Genomic DNA, 24,820 nt, shown 5'->3' on the forward strand with positions numbered 1-24,820 from the left:
ACTAATGCTCAAATAAATTGGTTAGTCTCTAAGGTGCCACTAGTACTCCTTTTCTTTCTAGAGAACATGCATTTCCTAGGTCCCTTGTGCTTAAGAACTCCTGAGTGGAGGTGGGTGACTGGATTTTTTTGTTACTGGCTATTCTGAAAACATTGTTTCAGGTTGAACCCCAAACTGTTTCAAAACTTTTGCTGAATCAAAAATTCCAAGTAGGGTCAGAACAAAAGGTTTCATTTTGACCTGAACTTTCTCATTTCAATTTTGGGCATTTTGACATGCAAAGGTGTACTAGATTCATAAATGGCCAGGGCAGGACTCCCCCCATTATAACCTTTAGCCCACTGGTTGCAGTGTTTCCCCAATGCTGGGTCTTGAACTAACAGTGGGCTGTGGGGTCAAAGTGGTGCCCCAGAGATGTTCCCCACCTTTCTAATGGGCAGCAGCATGAAGGAAAGCCTCAGAGGAACATGTGGAACAGGCTACTGACTCTGCTATTTGGCTCAAAGCACTTCCTCTGTGCTGCTGCCTAGATTCTGCTTTAGGCAGTGGGCTGGGAAGAGGGACCTGGGTACTACTAGTCACACAAAAGAAATGGCCAGAGTCAGCAGCCTGGAAGCAATTGCAGTCTAGCTGTGAGGGTAGAGGAGCTGACCAGGGCTGCAGGGAGAGCAAGAGCAAAGGAGAGCCAAGCAGGAGGTTTGGGGGCCAAATGGCTGCAGGACTGAGCACGAGGGACAGGACTAGAGGACTGAGGAGAGGGGGAGTAGTAGTAATAGTGGGTCCCCCAAAAAGCCACAATGCAGATGGTGGATCACTTTAGTAAAAAGTTTGGGAACCACTGGATTCAGGGTACTCACCTGGGTTCTGTTCCTCTCCGCCTGATGTGGAGAAGAAATTTGAATGTAGGTGTCCCACTTTGCACCTATGGGATACTCTGGTATTGGGCTTTCTCAATCTCTCCTGTGGAAGCTGTTCTGCTTTTTATAAATAAAGTCACTGGTGCAGGGACTTAAAGTTGGATCTCCCAAAACCTCGGTGAGCATCTAACCTATCAGGCTATAGTCATTCTATCTTTCCCTTGCTCAGTGACTATTCATTTTCATGCAACAATAAACAACTAATTTCAGCAGAGTAAAATCCCACCATTTTCATGAAGTTAAAATAGGTAGTTGATGGAAAAATGTATCTCAGATCTAGAAAAACCAGATGCCCTCTGAAAAAGATTGGACTAGAACCTGCTGCAGTGGGCATTAGTTAACTGCTCCCACCTCCTCCCCACCTTCCTCAAGCTCCTTTGCTTTTTTAAAATTAGAAACAAAAGCTCAGGCACCCAGTTTTCATCATAAGTGAGATGCTGGCAAAGAGTACATTAAAGTGGCCATTCTTCTCCGAACAAGAGGACATAGGAATTACATCCTCATGCTTAAGAATCAATATTTTACATTTGCAAAGCCTTGTACAAACAAACCACAGCTAGACATTGGGAGTGTAAGGTTCCCCAGCTGTAAAACTGGAGAAAAGATTAATTGTTTATAGCAAACTTGCTGTGGGACCTTGAGCAGAACCAGGAATTCCTGCTTTCTAACACTTTGTCCATTAAACAATGAAACATCTTGATTTATTACTCCTGCTCATGTCATTTTATATGCCCTATTTACACATGGAGATGCCTTTTGTATCTCCAGTAAAAGGAGTTGATGAAAAATAAAGGTACTTTAATATTAAATCAATTTTTAAAATTTTTAAGATACAAGTACTGCTAGCTTAGATAAGTTGGAAGATGCACAGCTGCTGGTAGTGGTTGTGTGAGATAAGGACAAAGTTAATTTGATTTCCTTACACAAGAGCTTTAAAAAGTGCAATGCTCTGACATTCAGTTGCCTGACTCAGGAGCAGGCCTCAGTTGTACATAAATACTAGGGATATTGTTTGCATCCAAAGAAAGTTGCCTTAAAACTGGGACTAGCCTCAGACTGGTTACATGTTTAGGTTTCAACAGGACAGTCCCCACCCTTTGAGACAGCTTATAGCTTAGGCCAAGGGTTCCTATCGTTCTTTTTGGAAATTTCCCCTTGCTCTTGTGCAATACTCCATTTATTATAATCTATTGTATATAGGATTGATATTTGGTCACCTAAGAGCAGGAAGATGGAAATTGCCCCAGGTACTTAGTGGTTGGCTTAATACCCTGAAGGATGAGCGCTTGTATCCCTGTCTCATCTAATGGAACAATCAGGGAACAATGGAAGCAGATGGCTGACTGGATGGATGGACAATAAGGTGGATAGAAAGCTGGCTAGATTGTTGGGCTCAATGGGTAGTGATCAACAGCTCGATGTCTAGTTTGCAGCCAGTATCAAGCTGAGTGCCCCAGAGGTCGGTTTTGTTCAACATCTTTATTAATGATCTGGATGATGGGATTAATTGCACCCTCAGCAAGTTTGCAGATGACACTAAGCTGGAGGGGAGAGGTAGATATGATGGAGAATAAGGTCCAGAGTGACCTAGACAAATTGAAGGATTGGGCCAAAAGAAACCTGATGAGGTTCAAGAAGCGCAAGGGCAGAGTTCTGTACTTAGGAAGGAAGAATCCCATGCACGGCTACAGGCTGGGGACCGACTGGCTAAGTAACAGTTCTGCTGAAAAGGACCTGGGGATTATAGTGGACAAGAAGCTGGATATTAGTCAGCAGTGTGCCCTGGTTGCCAAGGTCAATGGTATATTAGGCTGTATTAGGAGCATTGCTAGCAGATTAAGGGAAGTGATTATTCCCCTCTATTTGGCACTGGTGTATTGTGTCCAGTTTTGGTCCCCCCACTACAGAAGGGACGTGGAGAAAGTCCAGCAGAGGGCAACAACAATGATTAGGGGGCTGGGGCACATGACTTATGAGGAGCGGCTGAGGGAACTGGGATTGTTCAGTCTGCAGAAGAGAAGAGTGAGGGGGGATTTGATAGCAGCCTTCAATTACCTGAAGGGGGGTTCTAAAGAGGATGGAGCTAGGCGGTTATCAGTGATGATAGAACAAGAAGCAATGGTTTACAAGTTGCACTGGGGGAGGTCTAGGTTGGATACTGGGAAACACTATTTCACTAGGAGGGTGGTGAAACACTGGAATGGGTTACCTAGGGAGGTGGTTTTTAAGGCCTTGGCTGAGATGATTTAGTTGGTGTTGTTCCTGCTTTGAGGAGGGGACTGGACTAGATGACCTCTTGAGGTCTCTTCCAACTCTAATCTTCTATGGTTCTATGACAGCATCTGCTGCTTTTGATCCCAGGCCACAACATGAAAAGACACAGGTACGGCCCAGGCAATAGCTGGTTATATTCAACGCTCTGCCCTCCTCCATTTCTGAATTACAAATCTGGTTACTTTTTAAAAATGTTTGAGATATCTAAAAGTTACACACGACAAGTCAGTAGGATTTTCTTTTAATAGGTACTGAAAAAGGGCAGGATGTGTTTCCCTCTCTAGCTGAAATCTCCATATTCAACATTTTAAAAAAATTTCCTATGGATTAGTTGCTGCAGAAACTTTCAAGGGAAAGCTATAATATTCTTTGCTTCTTAACGCACATAGTTCTTGGGAAACAACTGGAAGAGCTTGCCTTCTTGAGTAGGTTCATATCCATATTTCTCAAGGTTATTGGGGTCAAAAGTTCCTTCTTTAATATCCTTCTCAATCTGTGGGGCAACAACTTCCATGAAAAGCTGTTTGGCCGTCAGTGGTGGTTCTGTCCCTTTAGGAGTCTTATAGGAAACATATGGTTTGAGCTTAAACCCTGTCAAATCCGGAACCACAAATTCAGGGACCATTTCCTTAATTTTGATAAATTTCCCACCTAAGGTGACATAACCCAATTTCCTGGCTCCTCTGCCTTTGTTATGGCTTCTGGGTCCACGTTTGCTGGTAAATTCAGCCATTCTGTCTGCACCTCGGACCAGGCCTCGAGCGAGGTTGGTAAGCAACCCCATGCTGAATGTCTGCAAGAGGGAACAAAAGGCGGCGTAAGAAGAGAGCGCGAGCGGCTGTTCCTCGCACGGCGCGTGGGTAGGACTCTGGCCTGCGCTTCGCTGGGGTAGAGAAGAGCCCGGGAACTCCCGCTGCACACAGCCCGCGCCGCTGCTCCGAGCGGGCCCCAGCCCTCGCCGCTTCCCTCCCAGCCGTAGCGCCTCAGCAGCCGGCTGCCCGCGCGGGTGGGGACCAGCCCGCCGTGCCCGGCAGGCGCAGCCGGCCTGGGGCCCCCGAGCCACGGGCGGGTGGGGCCGCCGCGGGTCCCTCTGGACAGGCCGCCGGGACGAGGGGGTGGCCTGACCCGTCTCTCCGGCGCGGCCCCTGGCACCCGGCCCCGCGCCACCGACGGCGCCTCTGGCGAGAGACTCTCCCACGTCCCGCCTCACCGGCGCCGCGCTCCCCCTCAGCCGCTCGACGCTCGCCCGCGGCGCAACTGCGCGGCCGCCGTGACGGCACGTGTCAAGGCTCTGGCCAATCAGCGCGGAGAGTCGGGCCGGCGCGAGGACGGAAACGTCATCGCGTCGCGCGTGCGCACACGGCGTCTTTTGCTGGCGGAAGCGGCGCGGGAAGCACGGTCCCGTTTCTTGAGTGACCTCTGCCCTCTGCCCTGACTTTTAACCCCTGACCTCCTTTGCAGCCCCCCCCCCGTCTCCTGTCGAGAAGAGACGCTTTAACGGCGCCGGGAGCCCCTCGGTGAGTCACCCCGCCTCCTGGGCGCTCCCGGCCCCGCTGCCCCAGGGGCTGGACCGCGAGCGTCCCGTCCCCGCCGCCTCGGCCCGGCCCGGCCCGGCCCCGCCCCCCACCGGCCCCGCCTCTGCTGAGATTCCCCCGCACGCGAGGTCACCGCGGAGCTGGGTGCTGCCGGCGGCGCTGGGCGCCTCAAGGCAGCGGTTTGGAGCCTCTCCCAGCCCCTGGCTGCTCTGGGGCCTCGCTGGAGGCTTGGGCCCCATCTGGCCGTGGCCGGAGCAGTGACGGGCAGCGGCACGGGGAGGCGATGGGCCCCCGTTTACTCACGGCGCTTCTGCAGAGTCCGCTCTCGCGCGGCGCGTCCCCTCTTGGATGCGGGGTTATTGCAGTGAGCGCTGGGTATCCCGGGGCAGCACGACGCTAACCTGCCCCAATGCTTGGCTGGGGTAGGGTGAGAATTATCATTGCTGTTTGCAGCGTGGTTTTCGCTGTGTTGGTCCCAGGGCTGTAGAGAGACAAGGTGGGTGGGGTAACACCTTTTATTGGACCCACTTCTGTTGGTGTGAGAGACAAACTTTTGCGCTGACGCAGAGCTCTGCGTCGCGTCTGGGAAAGGTACTCGGTGTGTTTGAGTGCCTTTCTCAGACCTGAAGAAGATCTCTTTGTAAGCTTAAAAGCTTATCTTGCCCACCAACAGAAGTGGGTCCAATAAAAGACATTACCACATCCGCTTTGTGTCTCTATTTATTATTGTTATTTATTTATATTGCAGTAGCCATTAAAAAGCATTGAGCATTGTGCTCAGTGCTGTACAAACACAAAGGAGATGGAGTCTTCACCTTAGAGAGTTCTCAATCTAAAGCCCCAATTGCACAGAGATTTACCTGCTTGCTTAATTTTACATATAGTGAATATTCCCATTGATTGTACTGCAGTAGTCCTTCAGTGTGACTACTCATAATGCAAAAATTTAAGCCTTTAGAAGAGCAGGGTCTAAATAGACAGGAAAAAACATAAACAAAATGTCAAAGAATATTGTGAATCAGTTTCCTCCCCCCCATCCCCCCAAGCCTTGCAAAATTGTCATGTAAGTGTACCAGCCCAGGCACAAAAATCTACTTATCTACCCTTTTTGATGTTAATAATTAAAGAAAAATGATTTTTTAAAAGTAAAACTGACTAGCCTTTTAAGTGAATAAACAAAAAACACAAAGATGCTGCATCACAAAATGTCCTTCATTTTGACAGCTATAGTTTACTATAGTGGTTTTCAACCTTTTTTCATTTGTGGACCCCTAACAAATTTTACATGATTGTGCGGACCCCTTTGGAAACCTTAGTCATCGTCTCTGGACCCCAGAGACCATAGGTTGAAAATCCCTGGTTTAGTGTATAACTTAGGATACTTCATAGTGTACTAATGAATGTAACATTGTGTAGTCTGTCAAAATCAAATAAAAGCATAATGAGGTGGCAAGAATGCACTACATTTTAGTACAGGAGGTAAAGTGTACAGATTAATGGAATTCACATTTAAGCTAATAGAAAATCCTTTACATCCATTATACTTACAGGGGATGTTTCTTCATATTTAAATAATAAGACATGCATGATAGGGTGAATATTGTGGTTTTTTCCCCAGTTTTTTAAAATTGAGTTTCATTAGATCTCTGTGTAGTTAGTGTACAAATTTATATAAATAAAAATATTGACAGAAAATAATGTTGTTTTTCATAATTTGAGCAGAAAAACTAAGATTCATAAGACTCAAAATAAAATCTGTTATACTTTTAAATATTTTACTTTTTCATTGTGGAATATGGAATTATTTACTAGAAATGCTGAAATACTTTAAAAATGTCCCTCAAAAAATATTTAATTAAAACTTTTTCTGTAAATAGTGACTAAAAGGGACAGTGTCAGCTTGAAATCTATTCTGTTTAAAAGAGATATAAGAAATTTAGTTTAAGGCACTTGTTGCTGCCTTTGAGTCCCCATTCCAGTTTCTGTGGTTTTATTTTTTGTTTTGTTTCATTTTTAATGAATTTGTCTTCCCTGTTGCTGTGTAAAAGGTTGACAGCAGAGGAAATTGACTAATTGCGTGACTCATTGGATTAGCCACTGTTACCTTAAACTCAGTCTTTCAGGAAGATAATTTGTTGGGGTACAAAATAGGGCTGCTGTTTTTTAAGGCTTTGGGAAGAATGTTAGGCTATGTCTACAATTTTGTCATTCGTGGGTGTGAAAAAAACTCACCTCTGACATAAGTTTTACCAACAAAAATGCCGGTCTGGACAGCATTATGTCGGCAGGAGACCATCTCCTGCCGACATAGCTATCTCTGGTCATTGGGGGTGGTTTAATTATGCTGACGGGAGAGCTCTCTGCTGCTGGCATAGAGTGGCTACATAGGAGACCTTACAGTGGTTCAGCTGCAGCAGTACAGCTGTGCTGCTGTAAGGTCTGTAGTGTAGACATAGTGTTAGTTTCATTTAATTACTGATTGGGTAATTATGAACTGTGCTTAAAAAAAGCAAACACCATGCAATGGGATAAGACAAGCTAATGTTCATCGCAGAAGCAGTATTTTTGGCACATATGTAGTACTTTATAGTATTGTTCCCCAGAAAACTCAAACTGTTTGCATAAAGGCATTATGTAGGATATGGTGACGCTGTGTATTAGAACTTCCTAGGTTGACCTGGCTACTGATCTGCAGTTCAGGTCTATGCTTTGAATTGTGTTAAGTACTGTGTCAGGTCTGGGTTTTCTAATGGTTCTACAAGTGGTAACGATATGGCTATGAAAGTATAAGGGAAAAGACGCCTGTAACAGCTGATGGTCTTTGCCTGAAAACTGCATCATGTTAAAAGTGGGGACCTTGCTGGAAAATGGTGTTTGTTTTGCTGACTCAATGGTACAATTAGCTTGTTACGCCCACCTGGGTATAAGGTATAAGGAAAGTGGATATAGCCCTCAGGGACTGAGAGAGCACACGCTGCACTGTAGGTTTTGGAGCAAAAAATGAAACCTAAGCATAGCCTTATGCTCTGGTGAGGTAAGCATAGTGGTAGTCAGGCTTGAAGAGAAGGCTTGGGCTGGGTTTTCAGTTTGGAAGTAGTGGGTAAATACATTAAGATCGCAGGAGGGATGACTTTTAGATCTGTTGCCTTGTGTACATTACAAAGCCTTGACTTCTCTAGACAAAAAAATGTATTTTTCAATCTGTATTAAGCTAACCGATACTAAAATCTTAGGGTCGACAAGGCAGTTGCAGTTTTAAACTGAGTTAGCTGTTCGAGGTGAATGCCATAGGGTTTACCTTGAGCAGCTAACACAGATTAAAATTACAACTACTTTGTCCATCACTAGGATTTTAACATGGGTTAGCAAAACACCAGTAAAACTCATCTTTTTTCTCAGTGAAGATACAGGCCAAATGTTTAAAAACAAATCTCATTGTTGCTAATAGCAATTCAGTGGCACTTGTATTAGAAACAGTGGGAGCCCTAGCATGGAAGGCTCTCTGGCTCCAGCAGCCATTTTCAATATTATGTTTGGGACTTTCTTTGAGCAGGTTTAATTAATTTGGTGGGATGGGGGTGCTGGCTTGTTGTTTTCTGTTTGGGCTGCATATGAGACCCTTGATTGAAACCCATAAACACAGCTTGGTTGCCACGTAGAGAGCTTCATTAATTATCATTGTTGTACTAAAATATTAGAACAGCAAATCATCACCCTGCTTGTTTATTTCTTCACTGAGAAACTTGCTGTTTCCTGTATTTTCTCTCAGGAAGATGAAGAAAAATGCAATATTTCTATTAACTTGCCTTGTCATGACAAATAAAGAAGCTTGGAGGATTAGTTCTCAAACACTTCGCATTATGGTTATTAACACTGACTGACTGTGGGAATGATGAATGTCACTTACTAACTAGGTTTTCTTCTCTCATTTATTTCCTCCCCTCCGCCCCCCCTTCCCCCCGCCCCAAGCCATGGGTGATGAGGACAGCAACTCCAGCCTTGAGGTACAGTATGCTGGATTTTTATATTTATACTCTGATTTATTCAAGCACTTATTGTGTTTCCAGTATCTGGAACTTAACTTGCCCAGTTTAGTAACATCTGGCTAACTTGTTAAAGAATATTGGCTTTAAATAAGAACTGTTCCACATGTAAGATATTTTGTTTTCACCCTCCAAAATCTTTAAAAGATTGGCCCCAGCTTGCTATCATTTTTCTAATCCTCTTCATCCAGTTGCATTTCTTATCTCCTCCAGCCTTCATTATAGTCTAAGATATTACCAAAGTAACGCAACGTAAACTGCATATAATATACTCCCACACTTCTTTGGTTGCCCTGTAGCTTTCAGGCCCCAATCCTGTGTATGCTTATGGATGCGCTTAACTTTGCTCAGGTGAGTTGTCCCATTCATTTCAATAATACAGCCACAGACTGAAGAGCTGGAAAAAGGTAGAGTCCCTTGACAGCTGCCTTTTACTATGGCTATACCTTGATGTACTAAAATATATGATTTAATAGAGCCTTAAGGCAGTTATGTGTTGGGAATTACTTATTCCTAGGGGAAAAAAAGGTAGGCCATGCCAGCTTTATTTAAATCACAGTTTCAGCAATCAAAGCATAACAACATGGAAACAAATCTACTTGACAAGCCAGGAGGATATCTGGTAATCTCAGAGGGAGCTGGTGGTAATAACAGCAAGACAAGGCTCTCTTTACTGGTGACTGCCCAGATGGGACATGCATCCCCGTCAGAAACAGCAAGGTAAAATTGTTGTAAAATTAGTTGTCAAGATAGAATTGTTGATTTACAGTCCCCGATGGACCCATAGTCTATTACAGCATGAACCCCGAAGAACATTCAGGGCACATTACCATATGACTTGCTATGATTTAGTAATTATTGGCAACAGAAGGTTGTGTATATTTGCCAGACATCTAAGGGGTATTGTCCTGGGAAGTAAACCATCTGGACTAATTCCCACAGGAAAGAGACTACTAGGAAAGAATAAGCAGGGATTAGTCTACCCACTAAACCGAACTCCCTCTTCCCCAGTCGCTATAGTATCATTCGAAAGAGATCCCATTGGGAACAAAAGAGCACAAGTTGTGGTGGGAGAAGACGTTGGGAATGGAACTACTCTTTGAATGAACAGGAAGGAGGAAGATTAAAAATAGCAGCATAAGGATTAAGCTAACAGTTGTAAGAATTTTTTACCTGTTTGTTTTCTCTGATAATCAGTGGTGGATTAATGGATGGGTCCTGAACCAATTTGGGGGCCCCTGCAGGTGTGCCAGAACCTGTGTAGAAGTGGGAGGGCCACCAGTGCTAGAACTGTGGCCCCACTCCCTGCTCCTCCTCTTCCCCTGAGGCTCCGCTTCCAGCCAGGCTGGAAGCCAGAGGTGGGCCATGGTAAGAGCTGCCCCAGAGAGCCTGGCTTGCTGTGGGGAGCCTTGGACCCTCCACCTCTCCTGGGCAGTGGGCCAGGTGACCTGAGAGCAGCCCTCGGTATGTGTCCCTGTCCCCTGGCGTGTGCCGCCCATGGTAGGTGGAGAGTCTGGGGCTCCACATGGTTGTCTGGGCTCTCTGCAGCTCTTACCATGGCACGGCTACAGTTTCCTGCCTGGGCAGGGGCCTTGAGGGGAAGAGGAGGAGCCGGGGGTGGGGCCTCATGGTGAGGGATATGTGGGGGGCCAAATGTTCTTTGTGTCCAGGCCCCAAAAAATCTTAATCCACCTCTGCCATAATATAATTATGTATAATTTAAAGCAAAGCTTGAAAAAGTTACCAGACACCTACTCGTTAGGTGATTTGAAATATTGAAAGGGGTGGCAGGTGGAAGAGAACTCAGGACTACAGAACCCCCAACTGCTGGAATTTCTGTAAATATGCTGGCCTGGACCTTGTTGGGGGACTCCATCTTTCATATGGCCTTTGGCTAGTGAGTCTCGTATGTTTAAACCCGTCCTGTCCCACATGGGTTATGAGGGAAAGAAGAAACTTTCTCTCTGCCCCTTCCATTCTTGACTGTTGAGTTGAGGGTGGCTCTACTTCTCTTATCCTTCACCCAAGTTCCTGGCTACTGCTCCAGTAAGTGTGTCTGTACTGGTCTGTCCGTAACCCAGTATCTGCATATTGTGTCCCGTCTCATCCGTAGTTTGGTACTTACTTCTGCTATATGCAGCATTTTTAATAACAGCTCTTGAAATGACCAGTGTTTTACTACTTTCCCTTGGCAGTTGGGATCAGCAGTGGAGCTGTTCTTATAATCAGGAGTAACCTACTGCATCAGTTCATATTTTGAAAAATGTTTCAGGTTATCATTAGTACTAGAAACCTAACTTTAAAAAGGAGTCCAAAGTAGGTTGGAAGCTGGTAGTTTAGAATTTTTCTGTTTAATGTTCAGTGTGTAGGAACTGAGTGCTAAGATTGGTGCAGAATTATTTACGTAACCTTAAATTGTGATTTCCATAATCTTTGAGTTTTTCTGTGCCTGTGTATAATGGTACACCTTTTCTTGAATTGCACTTAACAATCTGAATTGTGTCTTCCTAGGCAATTATTTTTAAAAGTATTATATGATCTTATTTCCTTAACATCACTTTTAAGGGCTTTCAGACTTTATGTAGGAGGTTCATAGACTCATAGATTCCAGTGCCTGAAGGGACTATTGTGATCATATAGTCTGATCCCCTATATAACACAGGCCATAGAACTTTCCCCCTCAAAATTCCTTTTGAGGTGATATATCCTATGGATCTTGTATAAATTATTGTATCTAAAATTAGGGTATGTCTACACTACGGAATAAGGTTGAATTTATAGAAGTTGGTTTTTTAGAAATCGGTTTTATATATTCGAGTGTGTGTGTCCCCACAGAAAATGCTCTAAGTGCATTAAGTGCATTAACTCGGCGGAGCGCTTCCACAGTACCGAGGCTAGAGTCGACTTCCGGAGCGTTGCACTGTGGGTAGCTATCCCACAGTTCCCGCAGTCTCCGCTGCCCATTGGAATTCTGGGTTGAGATCCCAATGCCTGATGGGGCTAAAACATTGTCGCGGGTGGTTCTGGGTACGTATCGTCAGGCCCCCGTTCCCTCCCTCCCTCCCTCCCTCCGTGAAAGCAAGGGCAGACAATCATTTCGTGCCTTTTTTCCTGAGTTACCTGTGCAGACGCCATACCACGGCAAGCATGGAGCCCGCTCAGGTAACCGTCACCCTATGTCTCCTGGGTGCTGGCAGACGCGGTACAGCATTGCTACACAGTAGCAGCAACCCCTTGCCTTGTGGCAGCAGACGGTACAGTATAACTGGTAGCCGTCATCGTCATGTCCGAGGTGCTCCTGGCCACACATGGGCGCAGGGACTAAATTTGGAGTGACTTGAGCAGGTCATTCTCTTTAGTCCTGCAGTCAGTCCTATTGAACCGTCTTATGGTGAGCGGGCAGGCGATACGGACTGCTAGCAGTCGTACTGTACCATCTTCTGCCAGGCAGGCAAGAGATGAGGATTGCTAGTAGTCGTATTGTACCATCTTCTGCCAGGCAGGCAAGAGATGAGGATGGCTAGCAGTCGTACTGTACCATCTTCTGCCGAGCAGCCATGAGATGTGGATGGCATGCAGTCCTTCTGCACCGTCTGCTGCCAGCCAAAGATGTAAAAGATAGATGGAGTGGGTCAAAACAAGAAATAGACCAGATTTGTTTTGTACTCATTTGCCTCCTCCCCTGTCTAGGGGACTCATTCCTCTAGGTCACACTGCAGTCACTCACAGAGAAGGTGCAGCGAGGTAAATCTAGCCATGTATCAATCAGAGGCCAGGCTAACCTCCTTGTTCCAATAACAACGATAACTTAGGTGCACCATTTCTTATTGGAACCCTCCGTGAAGTCCTGCCTGAAATACTCCTTGATGTAAAGACACCCACTTTGTTGATTTTAGCTCCCTGAAGCCAACCCTGTAAGCCGTGTGGTTAGTCGCGCCTCCCTCTGTCAGAGCAACGGCAGACAATCGTTCCGCGCCTTTTTTCTGTGCGGACGCCATACCAAGGCAAGCATGGAGGCCGCTCAGCTCACTTTGGCAATTAGGAGCACATTAAACACCACACGCATTATCCAGCAGTATATGCAGCACCAGAACCTGGCAAAGCGATACCGGGCGAGGAGGCGCCGTCAGCGCGGTCACGTGAGTGATCAGGACATGGACACAGATTTCTCTGAAAGCATGGGCCCTGACAATGCATGCATCATGGTGCTAATGGGGCAGGTTCATGCTGTGGAACGCCGATTCTGGGCTCGGGAAACAAGCACAGACTGGTGGGACCGCATAGTGTTGCAGGTCTGGGACGATTCCCAGTGGCTGCAAAACTTTCGCATGCGTAAGGGCACTTTCATGGAACGTTGTGACTTGCTTTCCCCTGCCCTGAGGCGCAAGAATACCAAGATGAGAGCAGCCCTCACAGTTGAAGCGAGTGGCGATAGCCCTGTGGAAGCTTGCAACGCCAGACAGCTACCGGTCAGTTGGGAATCAGTTTGGAGTGGGCAAATCTACTGTGGGGGCTGCTGTGATGCAAGTAGCCCACGCAATCAAAGATCTGCTGATATCAAGGGTAGTGACCCTGGGAAATGTGCAGGTCATAGTGGATGGCTTTGCTGCAATGGGATTCCCTAACTGTGGTGGGGCTATAGACGGAACCCATATCCCTATCTTGGCACCGGAGCACCAAGCCGCCGAGTACATAAACCGCAAGGGGTACTTTTCGATAGTGCTGCAAGCTCTGGTGGATCACAAGGGACGTTTCACCAACATCAACGTGGGATGGCCGGGAAAGGTGCATGATGCTCGCATCTTCAGGAACTCTGGTCTGTTTCAAAAGCTGCAGGAAGGGACTTTATTCCCAGACCAGAAAATAACTGTTGGGGATGTTGAATGCCTATATGTATCCTTGGGGACCCAGCCTACCCCTTAATGCCATGGCTCATGAAGCCTGGCAGCCTGGACAGTAGTCAGGAGCTGCTCAACTACAGGCTGAGCAAGTGCAGAATGGTGGTAGAATGTGCATTTGGACGTTTAAAGGCGCGCTGGCGCAGTTTACTGACTCGCTTAGACCTCAGCGAAACCAATATTCCCACTGTTATTACTGCTTGCTGTGTGCTCCACAATATCTGTGAGAATAAGGGGGAGACGTTTATGGCGGGGTGGGAGGTTGAGGCAAATCGCCTGGCTGCTGGTTACGCGCAGCCAGACACCAGGGCGGTTAGAAGAGCACAGGAGGGCGCGGTACGCATCAGAGAAGCTTTGAAAACCAGTTTCATGACTGGCCAGGCTACGCTGTGAAAGTTCTGTTTGTTTCTCGTTGATGAAACCCCCCGCCCCTTGGTTCACTCTACTTCCCTGTAAGCTAACCACCCGCCCCTCCTCCCTTCAATCACCGCTTGCAGAGGCAATAAAGTCATTGTTGCTTCACATTCATGCATTCTTTATTCATTCATCACACAAATAGGGGGATGACTACCAAGGTAGCCCAGGAGGGGTGGTGAAGGAGGGAAGGAAAATGCCACACAGCACTTTAAGCACAGCACTTTAAAAGTTTACAACTTTAAAATTTATTGAATGACAGCCTTCTTTTTTTTGGGCAATCCTCTGTGGTGGAGTGGCTGGTTGGCCGGAGGCCCCCCCACCGCGTTCTTGGGCGTCTGGGTGTGGAGGCTATGGAACTTGGGGAGGAGGGCGGTTGGTTCCAGAGGGGCAGCAGTGGCAGTCTGTGCTCCAGCTGCCTTTGCTGCAGCTCAACCATACACTGGAGCATACTGGTTTGGTCCTGCAGCAGCCTCAGCATTGAATCCTGCCTCCTCTCATCACGCTGCCGCCACATTTGAGCTTCAGCCCTGTCTTCAGCCCGCCACTTACTCTCGTCAGCCCGCCACCTCTCCTCCCGGTCATTTTGTGCTTTCCTGCACTCTGACATTATTTGCCTCCACACATTCGTCTGTGCTCTGTCAGTGTGGGAGGACAGCATGAGCTTGGAGAACATTTCATCATGAGTGCGTTTTTTTTCTTTCTAAGCTTCACTAGCCTCTGGGAAGGAGAAGATCCTGTGATCATTGAAACACATGCAGCTGGTGGAGAAAAAAAAAAGAGACAGTGGTATTTAAAAAGACACATTTTATAAAACAGTGGCTACACTCTTTCATAGAATAACATAGAATATCAGGGTTGGAAGGGACCTCAGGAGGTCATCTAGTCCAACCCCCTGCTCAAAGCAGGACCAATCCCCAATTTTTGCCCCCGATCACTAAATGGCCCCCTCAGGGATTGAACTCACAACCCTGGGTTTAGCAGGCCAATGCTCAAACCACTGAGCTATCCCTCCCCCCCAAGCAAGGTTTCAGGGTAAACCTTGCCGTTAACATTACATACATAGCACATGTGCTTTCGTTACAAGGTCGCATTTTGCCTCCTCCTACCGCGTGACTACCCCCTCAACCTTCCCCCCTCCCTGTGGCTAACAGCGGGGAACATTTCTGTTTAGCCACAGGCAAACAGCCCAGCAGGAATGGGCTCCTCTGAGTGTCCCCTGAAGAAAAGCACTCTATTTCAACCAGGTGACCATGAATTATATCTCACTCTCCTGAGGATAACGCAGAGAGATAAAGAACGGATGTTGTTTGAATGCCAGCAAACATACACTGCAATGCTTTGTTCTACAATGATTCCCGAGTACGTGTTACTGGCCTGGAGTGGTAAAGTGTCCTACCATGAAGGACGCAGTAAGGCTGCCCTCCCCAGAAACCTTTTGCAAAGGCTTTAGGACTACATCTAGGATAACCGCAAATGCCAGGGCAAAGTAATCCTTTCACATGCTTGCTTTTAAACCATGTATAGCATTTTAAAAGGTACACTCACCAGAGGTCCCTTCTCCGCCTGCTGGGTCCAGGAGGCAGCCTTGGGTGGGTTCGGGGGGTACTGGCTCCAGGTCTAGGGTGAGAAACAGTTCCTGGCTGTCGGGAAAACCGGTTTCTCCGCTTGCTTGCTGTGAGCTATCTACAACCTCCTCCTCCTCCTCATCTTCTTCATCCCCAAAACCTGCTTCCGTATTGCCTCCATCTCCATTGAAGGAGTCAAACAACACGGCTGGGGTAGTGGTAGCTGAACCCCCTAAAATGGCATGCAGCTCATCATAGAAGTGGCATGTTTGGGGCTCTGACCCAGAGCGGCTGTTCGCCTCTCTGGTTTTCTGGTAGGCTTGCCTCAGCTCCTTCAGTTTCAGGCGGCACTACTTCAGGTCCCTGTATGGCCTCTGTCCTTCATGCCCTGGGAGATTTTCACAAAGGTTTTGGCATTTCGAAAACTGGAACGGAGTTCTGATAGCACGGATTCCTCTCCCCAAACAGCGATCAGATCCCGTACCTCCTGTTCGGTCCATGCTGGAGCTCTTTTGCGATTCTGGGACTCCATCATGGTCACCTGTGCTGATGAGCTCTGCATGGTCACCTGCAGCTTGCCACGCTGGCCAAACAGGAAATGAGATTCAAAAGTTCGCAGTTCTTTTCCTGTCTACCTGGCCAGTGCATCTGAGTTGAGAGTGCTGTCCAGAGCGGTCAGAATGGAGCACTCTGGGATAGCTCCCGGAGGCCAATACCATCGAATTGTGTCCACAGTACCCCAAATTCGAGCCGGCAACGTCGATTTAAGTGCTAATCCACTTGTCAGGGGTGGAGTAAGGAAATCGATTTTAAGAGCCCTTTAAGTCGAAATAAAGGGTTTCATTGTGTGGACGGGTGCAGGTTTACATCGATTTAACGCTGCTAAATTCGACCTAAAGTCCTAGTGTAGACCAGGGCTTAGTTTGTTCTGGTAACAAATTGGAAAAATTGTGGCTTTGTGATGGTACAGAAAGTTACTATTTTAGCTGACTGCCCTCAAATCACAGCTCTCATTTGCTTCTAGTATATTGAGAGTTATAGTGCATTTTAGAAACATAATGTATTCATACAAAATATTGGTACAGTTCTTAAAATATTAGGTCTTATTTTGAGAAAGCATGTTGTATATTTCGAAACTGTATTGCCTTCGGTACAGATTTCCTGTCCTCTTAGAACATATTGTCAGATTTGAAATAAAGAACACCCTGCAGAGGCGCAGTTTGTTGGTGGGACTGAGAGAACACTGCACTGGTTATGTTTGATTAAGTTTTGGAAAATAGATTTGTAACCATAAAGGCTAGAAAGCTCTTTAAAAAAGTTTTATTTATTTATTTTGTTTTTAGATGAAAACTAACTGAACTCTGCAGTGGAATGGAGCCATTTTTGACTTAAAAAAAACCAAAAAACTGTGGAATTCATGACAGTGACAAACAGCCAGCCATAATACTCTTTAGGCCAGATTGAGCACTTATCTGAAGTTAGATGACAAAACATTTTACGTCTAAAACTTCACAGTCAACAGTTGTTTTAGACTAACTGCTGTAAGTTCACATTTTGAAAGTTATCTTCACAACTAAAAGGGTTAGGTGTATGCAACTTCAATTTTGTTAAAATAGCTTGTATTTTGCAGAATCTGAATGTCAGATTGTAAATTTATCAAACAAAGTTCCTGACAGGTATATTGTACAGTTAAACTTATAGCAAATAAATAATTAAAATATTTTTAAAAATTTGAAATTGCTGACAAAGTAAATAATCACTGCAAAGCATTAAAAATTCATACATATGTATATTTCAAACTTCTGAAATGAATGAGTGGTCAGTTGTAAATGGACAAAAATCCCCCCCCTTGTGAAAAATCAGATTTTTGTTTTGAGTTTTCATATAAGTAGTTCTGAAAACAATCTAAGAACACTATGTGCTTCTACAACTAAAAAGTTAGTGAATAAAGTAAGCTTTATAATGGAACATAGATTGCCACTCAATAGTTAAAATTGTAATCTGTATCTCTCTAAAACAGTCAAGAATCATGCTGTGTAATTTGGATACACAACAGGAAACATTTATGTGGCAGCTGGGTGGGATCTCCTGTCTTCAATCAGAATATGGTTGTGGCAAGAGGGAAAAGCTGAGGGTTATTCCTGGGGGAATTTTGCAACAAAAAATTAAAAATTCTGCACACAATATTTTACAAACATACTTGTTGACAGGTATTTTAACAATACGGACAACAAAAAAGATTCAGGAAATGTTTTTTGACAAATAAATTCCTTACTAGGCATATTTTTACAGAACTCTGAGTAATAATTCATTTAAACTACAGTACAGAAACGTATTTCCCGCACCCCTCAGAAGCTGTGCAAAGGCTTGGGAGAGTCAGGGGTAACGGAGAAGCTGAGGGAGAGGGAAGTAAATTGCTGGGAAGGAGCCTGGGTGTGAATTTGGAGGGTTGTTGGGCATGGGTGGGAAAAGTATGGAACAAAAATTTGTGGGGGCAGGGAGGGATTGTTTGGGAGCATCCCCATGCAGACCCTGGCTGTCCCCTAGCCTCTCCCATTTAGTCAGGCCCATGTGTTCCTGTATCCCCATGTGTCCTTGCACCCCCGTCCACATGTGTTCATCTGCCTCCACTCAGACACCCACTCCCCCATCCCTATGTGTCCCTGCCCCCATGTGGCTCTGTGCCCCCATTCAGCCACCCCCTGTCCCTATGTGTCTCTGAACCCACTTCGCCACCCTCTGTCCCTGTGTAGCTCTGCACCCCCTCTCCCATCACTATGTGGCCCTGAACCTCCCTCCCCCCTGTGGCCCTATGCCTCCACTCTCATTCAGCCCCTGCCCCAGTCTGTCATCCCCCACTAGCCCTTATGAGCCCGTGTCTGACCACCCTCCAGCACCCTGCGCTGTCTATTTCCCCATAGCCCATGTCTCCTGACCTGGCCTGACAGGTGCTGTGAAGAAGGCAGGCTCTTTCTCGTCTTTAGCTGGCTGGGAGCTGCTGCTGCGCTGTAGTGGCACAGCACCCTCTGGTGGGCAAAAGGCAGAACTGCAGACACATTTTGGCAGAAGCTTTTTTTCTGCACAAAAAATTAAAAATATGCTTGGTTCATTAAACATGTGCAGTAGCACAGAATTCCCCCAGGAATAAAGAGTGGTGTAGGAAAACTTCAGATGTCTGTACTTTTTGTCTTTTACTTTTTTTAAACAACTAGAATGTTCTAGTAACTCTTTTTGTAAGTTAAATGTATTGTTAACCATACCTGTTCTCAGATGATGCCTCTGAATTTCCAGTGTATGATGGTTTTTAAATAAAATAAAATCAAAATAAGTTATATGAGCACTAATCTTGGGGAAAGAAGACTAATGGTATCCAATCTAATATGTACTGTGATGGATTTGGAGGGGCCTATAATAATTTTCATAGATTCATAGATATTTAGGCCAGAAGGGACCATTATGATCATCTAGTCTGACCTCCTGCACAATGCAGGCCACAGAATTTCACCCACCACTCCTAAAAAAGACCTCACACCTATATCTATGCTATTGAAGTCCTCAAATTGTAGTTTGAAGACCTCAAGGAGCAGAGAATCCTCCAGCAAGTGACCCGTGCCCCATGCTACAGAGGAAGGCGAAAAACCTCCAGGGCCTTCCAATCTGCCCTGGAGGAAAATTCCTTCCCGACCCCAAATATGGCGATCAGCTAAACCCTGAGCATATGGGCAAGATTCATCAGCCAGATACTACAGAAAATTCTTTCCCGGGTAACTTGGATCTTACCCCATCTAAAAACCCATCACAGGCCATTGGGCCTATTTACCATGAATATTTAATTACCAAAACCATGTTATCCCATCATACCATCTCCTCCATAAACTTATCGAGTTTAATCTTAAAGCAAGATAGATCTTTTGCCCCCACTACTTCCCTCGGAAGGCTATTCCAAAACTTCACTCCTCTGATGGTTAGAAACCTTCGTCTAATTTCTAATCTAAATTTCCTAGTGGCCAGTTTATATCCATTTGTTCTTGTGTCCACATTGGTACTGAGTTTAAATAATTCCTCTCCCTCTCTGGTATTTATCCCTCTGATATATTTATAGAGAGCAATCATATCTCCCCTCAACCTTCTTTTAGTTAGGCTAAACAAGCCAAGCTCCCTGAGTCTCCTTTCATAAGACAAGTTTTCCATTCCTCGGATCATCCTAGTAGCCCTTCTCTGTACCTGTTCCAGTTTGAATTCATCCTTCTTAAACATGGGAGACCAGAACTGCACACAGTATTCCAGGTGAGGTCTCACCAGTGCCTTATATAACGGTACTAAAACCTCCTTATCCCTACTGGAAATACCTCTCCTGATGCATCCCAAGACGACATTAGCTTTTTTCACAGCCATATCACATTGGCAGCTCATAGTCATCCTATGATCAACCAATACTCCAAGGTCCTTTTCCTCCTCCGTTACTTCTAGTTGATGCGTCCCTAGCTTATAACTAAAATTCTTGTTATTAATCCCTAAATGCATGACCTTACACTTCTCACTATTAAATTTCATCCTATTCCTATTACTCCAGTTTACAAGGTCATCCAGATCCTCCTGTAGGGTATCCCTATCCTTCTCTAAATTAGCAATACCTCCCAGCTTTGTATCATCTGCAAACTTTATTAGCACACTCCCACTTTTTGTGCCCAGGTCAGTAATAAAAAGATTAAATAAGATTGGTCCCAAAACTGATCCTTGAGGAACTCCACTGGTAACCTCCCTCCAACTTGACAGTTCACCTTTCAGTAGGACCCGTTGTAGTCTCCCCTTTAACCAATTCCCTATCCACCTTTCAATTTTCCTATTGATGCCCATCTTATCCAATTTAACTAATAATTCCCCATGTGGCACAGTATCAAACGCCTTACTAAAATCTAAGTAAATTAGATCCACTGCGTTTCCTTTATCTAAAAAATCTGTTACTCTCTCAAAGAAGGAGATCAGGTTGGTTTGGCACGATCTACCTTTTGTAAAACCATGTTGTATTTTGTCCCATTTACCATTGACTTCAATGTCCTTAACTACCTTCTCCTTCAAAATTTTTTCCAAGACCTTGCATACTACAGATGTCAAACTAACAGGCCTATAATTACTTGGATCACTTTTTTTCCCTTTCTTAAAAATAGGAACTATGTTAGCAATTCTCCAATCATACGGTACAACCCCTGAGTTTACAGATTCATTAAAAATTCTTGCTAATGGGCTTGCAATTTCTTGTGCCAATTCTTTTAATATTCTTGGATGAAGATTATCTGGGCCCCCCGATTTAGTCCCATTAAGCTGTTTGAGTTTCGCTTCTACCTCAGATATGGTGATGTCTACCTCCATATCCTCATTCCCATTTATCATGCTACCATTATCCCTAAGATCCTCTTTAGTCTTATTAAAGACTGAGGCAAAGTATTTGTTTAGATATTGGGCCATGCCTAGATTATCCTTGACCTCCACTCCATCCTCAGTTTTTAGCGGTCCCACTTCTTCTTTCTTTGTTTTCTTCCTATTTATATGACTATAGAACCTTTTACTATTGGTTTTAATTCCTTTTGCAAGGTCCAACTCTACTTGACTTTTAGCCTGTCTCACTTTATCCCTACATATTCTGACCTCAATAAGGTAGCTTTCCTTACTGATCCCTCCCTTCTTCCACTCCCTATATGCTTTCTGCTTTTTCTTAATTACCTCTCTAAGATGCTTGCTCATCCAGCTTGGTCTACAACTCCTGCCTATGAATTTTTTCCCTTTTCTTGGGATGCAGGCTTCCGATAGCTTCTGCAGCTTTAATTTAAAATAATCCCAGGCCTCCTCTACCTTTAAACCCATAAATTCTTCAGTCCAATCCACTTCCCTAACTAATTTCCTTAATTTTTGAAAGTCAGCCCTTTTGAAATCAAAAACCCTAGTTGCAGATTTATTTTGGTTAATCCTTCCATTCAGTTTGAACTGAATTAGCTCATGATCACTTGAGCCAAGATTATCCCCTACAACCATTTCCTCTATGAGATCCTCATTACTCACCAAGACCAAATCTAAAATGGCATCCCCTCTAGTCGGTTCAGCAACTACTTGTTGAAGGAATCCATCAGCTATCGCATCTAGGAAAATCTGAGCCCTATTATTATTACTAGCACTCGTCCTCCAGTCTATATCTGGGACGTTAAAGTCTCCCATGATCACACAGTTTCCATTAGTATTTACTTTATTAAAAACATTAAAAAGGGCTCTATCCATATCCAAATTAGATCCCGGTGGTCTATAGCACACCCCAAGCACTATCCCAGGGGAGGCTCTAATAGTTTTCTTCCCCAATTTAATTGTTGCCCAGACAGACTCAGTCATATCCATTTCATCGCTTCTTATTTCTTTACATTCTATCTCATCATTGATATACAATGCTACTCCACCACCTTTACCTTTATTTCAGTCTTTCCTAAACAGCACATACCCTTCAATACCTGTAGCCCAGTCATGACGACTATTCCACCAGGTCTCTGTTATACCAATAATATCTGGTTTCACTTCCTGCACCAGTAACTCTAGTTCCTCCATTTTGTTACTTAGGCTCCTTGCATTAGTGTACAAACATCTTAATTTTTGCTGTTTGGCCTCACTCACATTCTATACCCTATTAGGCACGGTTATTTTACTACCAGTATAACCTATTAGACTTGTATCTACACTGCCCTTCCTCCTACCTACAGCTGTATCCACTCTTACTTCATTTTCTTTCCACTCTATGCTAAATTCTGGCGTTTATTTAATTTATGCTTGACCAGGCTATTGGGGTGTCTGTTTGAATATGTTGGTTTACTTTAATAGCTGGATGTTGGGAAACAAGCAGGAAGGCAAAACAAGAGCTCCAGTGAAGACACTTCTGGGTAAATACTTTAAAGGGGGTAAGAGACAGTGGCTCAGGCATTAACTGGGGAGATCTGTCTTTTGGCTCCTGCTAAATTATAAAGCTTGTTTTGCCAATTCTCGGAGCCTGTGGCTCAAAAGGATTATAAACTGTTAAAAAAACAAAACAAAAAACACTCTGGCCCTGCGGGGGAGGCAAATGTTTTTCGCTGACACATACATGTGCCCTCCTGGGGGCGTGAAGAAGCTAGACCTTTTTTAGGCTTCAAGGGGAATGGTTGACCTGGAGGTAAGATAGATGTGTGTGTAGACCTTTTATTATTTTAAACTCTTTTTTTTTCTTATGCTATGTTCTGACTGTTAAGATTTGTTTTAAGAGAGCTGGTTTGGGTCACTGTATTCATTTCAGGTCACACTCTCCTGAGGGAAAGACCTGCAGGTACCATATTTAGTCAGGCCTGCTGGGATAAGCATGGTCAATATGCAAGGTCTTGTTGTGTAGGACTCGATTTAGGAGAGGGAGAATTGTGGGATGCCACCCTAGCGATAGAAAAGACTGGGGCTTTTCAGCTTGGAAAAGAGACGAGTAAGGGGGAATTTGATCGAGGTCTTTTAAATCATGACTGGTGTGGAGAAAGTAAATAATGAAGTGTTTGCTCCTTCTCATAATACAAGATCTAGGCATCATCCAATGAAATGAATGGGCAGAAGGTTTAAAACAAACAAAAGGAAGTATTTCTTCACACAACGCACAGTCAACCTGTGGAGCTCTTTGCCAGAGAATGTTGTGAAGGCCATGACTATAACAGGGTTCAAAAAAGAACCAGATAAATTCATGGAGGTTAGGTCTATCAATGGCTATTAGCCAGGATGGGCAGGGATGGTGTCAGAAGCTGGGAATAGGTGACAGGATGGATCACTGGATGATTACCTGTTCTGTTCATTCCCTCTGAAGCATCTGGCACTGGCCACTGTCAGAAGACTGGATACTGGGCTAGATGGACCTTTGGTCTGACCCAGTATGGCCCTTCTTATGAGACCTGAGATGAAGGGGATGCACTCAGAAACCAGAGAAGAGGTCAGAGGTGCAGCTAGCTCTGTAACCATGATGTACACACTTAAAAAGTGAAGAAGAAGCTGTAGGACTATGGTCTCTCAGCACCAGGCTCTGTAGAGCTAGTAGAGCTTGTCACTTCCTGGAATTATAGTTATTTGGTTTGTGGAATTTACAAGCATTGCTGACTGTATGTGAGGAACTTGTAAGTTCATAGAATCATAGAATCATAGAATATCAGGGTTGGAAGGGACCCCAGAAGGTCATCTAGTCCAACCCCCTGCTCAAAGCAGGACCAATTCCCAGTTAAATCATCCCAGCCAGAGCTTTGTCAAGCCTGACCTTAAAAACCTCTAAGGAAGGAGATTCTACCACCTCCCTAGGTAACGCATTCCAGTGTTTCACCACCCTCTTAGTGAAAAAGTTTTTCCTAATATCCAATCTAAACCTCCCCCACTGCAACTTGAGACCATTACTCCTCGTTCTGTCATCTGCTACCATTGAGAACAGTCTAGAGCCATCCTCTTTGGAACCCCCTTTCAGGTAGTTGAAAGCAGCTATCAAATCCCCCCTCATTCTTCTCTTCTGCAGGCTAAACAATCCCAGCTCCCTCAGCCTCTCCTCATAACTCATGTGTTCCAGTCCCCTAATCATTTTTGTTGCCCTTCGCTGGACTCTCTCCAATTTATCCACATCCTTCTTGAAGTGTGGGGCCCAAAACTGGACACAGTACTCCAGATGAGGCCTCACCAATGTCGAATAGAGGGGAACGATCACGTCCCTCGATCTGCTCGCTATGCCCCTACTTATACATCCCAAAATGCCATTGGCCTTCTTGGCAACAAGGGCACACTGCTGACTCATATCCAGCTTCTCGTCCACTGTCACCCCTAGGTCCTTTTCTGCAGAACTGCTGCCTAGCCATTCGGTCCCTAGTCTGTAGCTGTGCATTGGGTTCTTCCGTCCTAAGTGCAGGACCCTGCACTTATCCTTATTGAACCTCATCAGATTCCTTTTGGCCCAATCTTCCAATTGGTCTAGGTCCTTCTGTATCCTATCCCTCCCCTCCAGCGTATCTACCACTCCTCCCAGTTTAGTATCATCCGCAAATTTGCTGAGAGTGCAATCCACACCATCCTCCAGATCATTTATGAAGATATTGAATAAAACCGGCCCCAGGACCGACCCCTGGGGCACTCCACTTGATACCGGCTGCCAAC

General features: G+C 45.1%; 2 protein-coding genes across 12 annotated transcripts in view; one reads left to right on the forward strand and one right to left on the reverse strand.

Moving 5' to 3' along the window:
- Positions 1 to 3,416: 3,416 nt before the first annotated feature.
- On the reverse strand, positions 3,417 to 5,220 carry MRPL41 (mitochondrial ribosomal protein L41). 3 transcript variants are annotated; one of them, XM_073314056.1, is made up of 2 exons: positions 5,030 to 5,220; positions 3,417 to 3,984 (listed from the first exon to the last, which is right to left on the reverse strand). In XM_073314056.1, exon 2 carries the CDS (start codon positions 3,973 to 3,975, stop codon positions 3,568 to 3,570), a length of 408 nt encoding a protein of 135 aa, XP_073170157.1. In that variant the 5' UTR covers positions 3,976 to 3,984; positions 5,030 to 5,220; the 3' UTR covers positions 3,417 to 3,567. The 3 variants fall into 3 exon arrangements, with proteins under 3 accessions (XP_073170157.1, XP_073170156.1, XP_073170158.1); XM_073314055.1 differs by lacking the exon at positions 5,030 to 5,220 and adding an exon at positions 4,402 to 4,505; XM_073314057.1 differs by lacking the exon at positions 5,030 to 5,220 and adding an exon at positions 4,317 to 4,397.
- Positions 4,525 to 24,820, forward strand: part of PNPLA7 (patatin like domain 7, lysophospholipase) — a 439,100-nt gene continuing 418,804 nt past the window's right edge. For 5 of the 9 annotated variants that reach the window (XR_012155226.1, XM_073314052.1, XM_073314050.1 and 2 more), the window contains exons 1-2: positions 4,909 to 5,148; positions 8,696 to 8,730. Coding sequence is in view for 7 of the 9 variants with exons in the window: in XM_073314052.1 (XP_073170153.1) it covers positions 5,136 to 5,148; positions 8,696 to 8,730 (48 nt within the window). In the remaining 2 variants the exon portion in view is untranslated. Of the gene's footprint in view, positions 4,709 to 4,907; positions 5,149 to 8,695; positions 8,731 to 24,820 lie in introns of those variants that run through there. The other 4 variants (XR_012155225.1, XM_073314044.1, XM_073314045.1 and 1 more) reach the window with 3 other exon arrangements.

Source organism: Lepidochelys kempii, chromosome 16, assembly GCF_965140265.1.
Source record: "Lepidochelys kempii isolate rLepKem1 chromosome 16, rLepKem1.hap2, whole genome shotgun sequence".
NCBI lineage: Eukaryota > Metazoa > Chordata > Testudines > Cheloniidae > Lepidochelys > Lepidochelys kempii.

Bases quoted from the DNA above. Each gene is read 5' to 3' on its own strand.
- MRPL41 (XM_073314056.1), bottom strand. From the start codon at position 3,975: ATGGGGTTGCTTACCAACCTCGCTCGAGGCCTGGTCCGAGGTGCAGAC.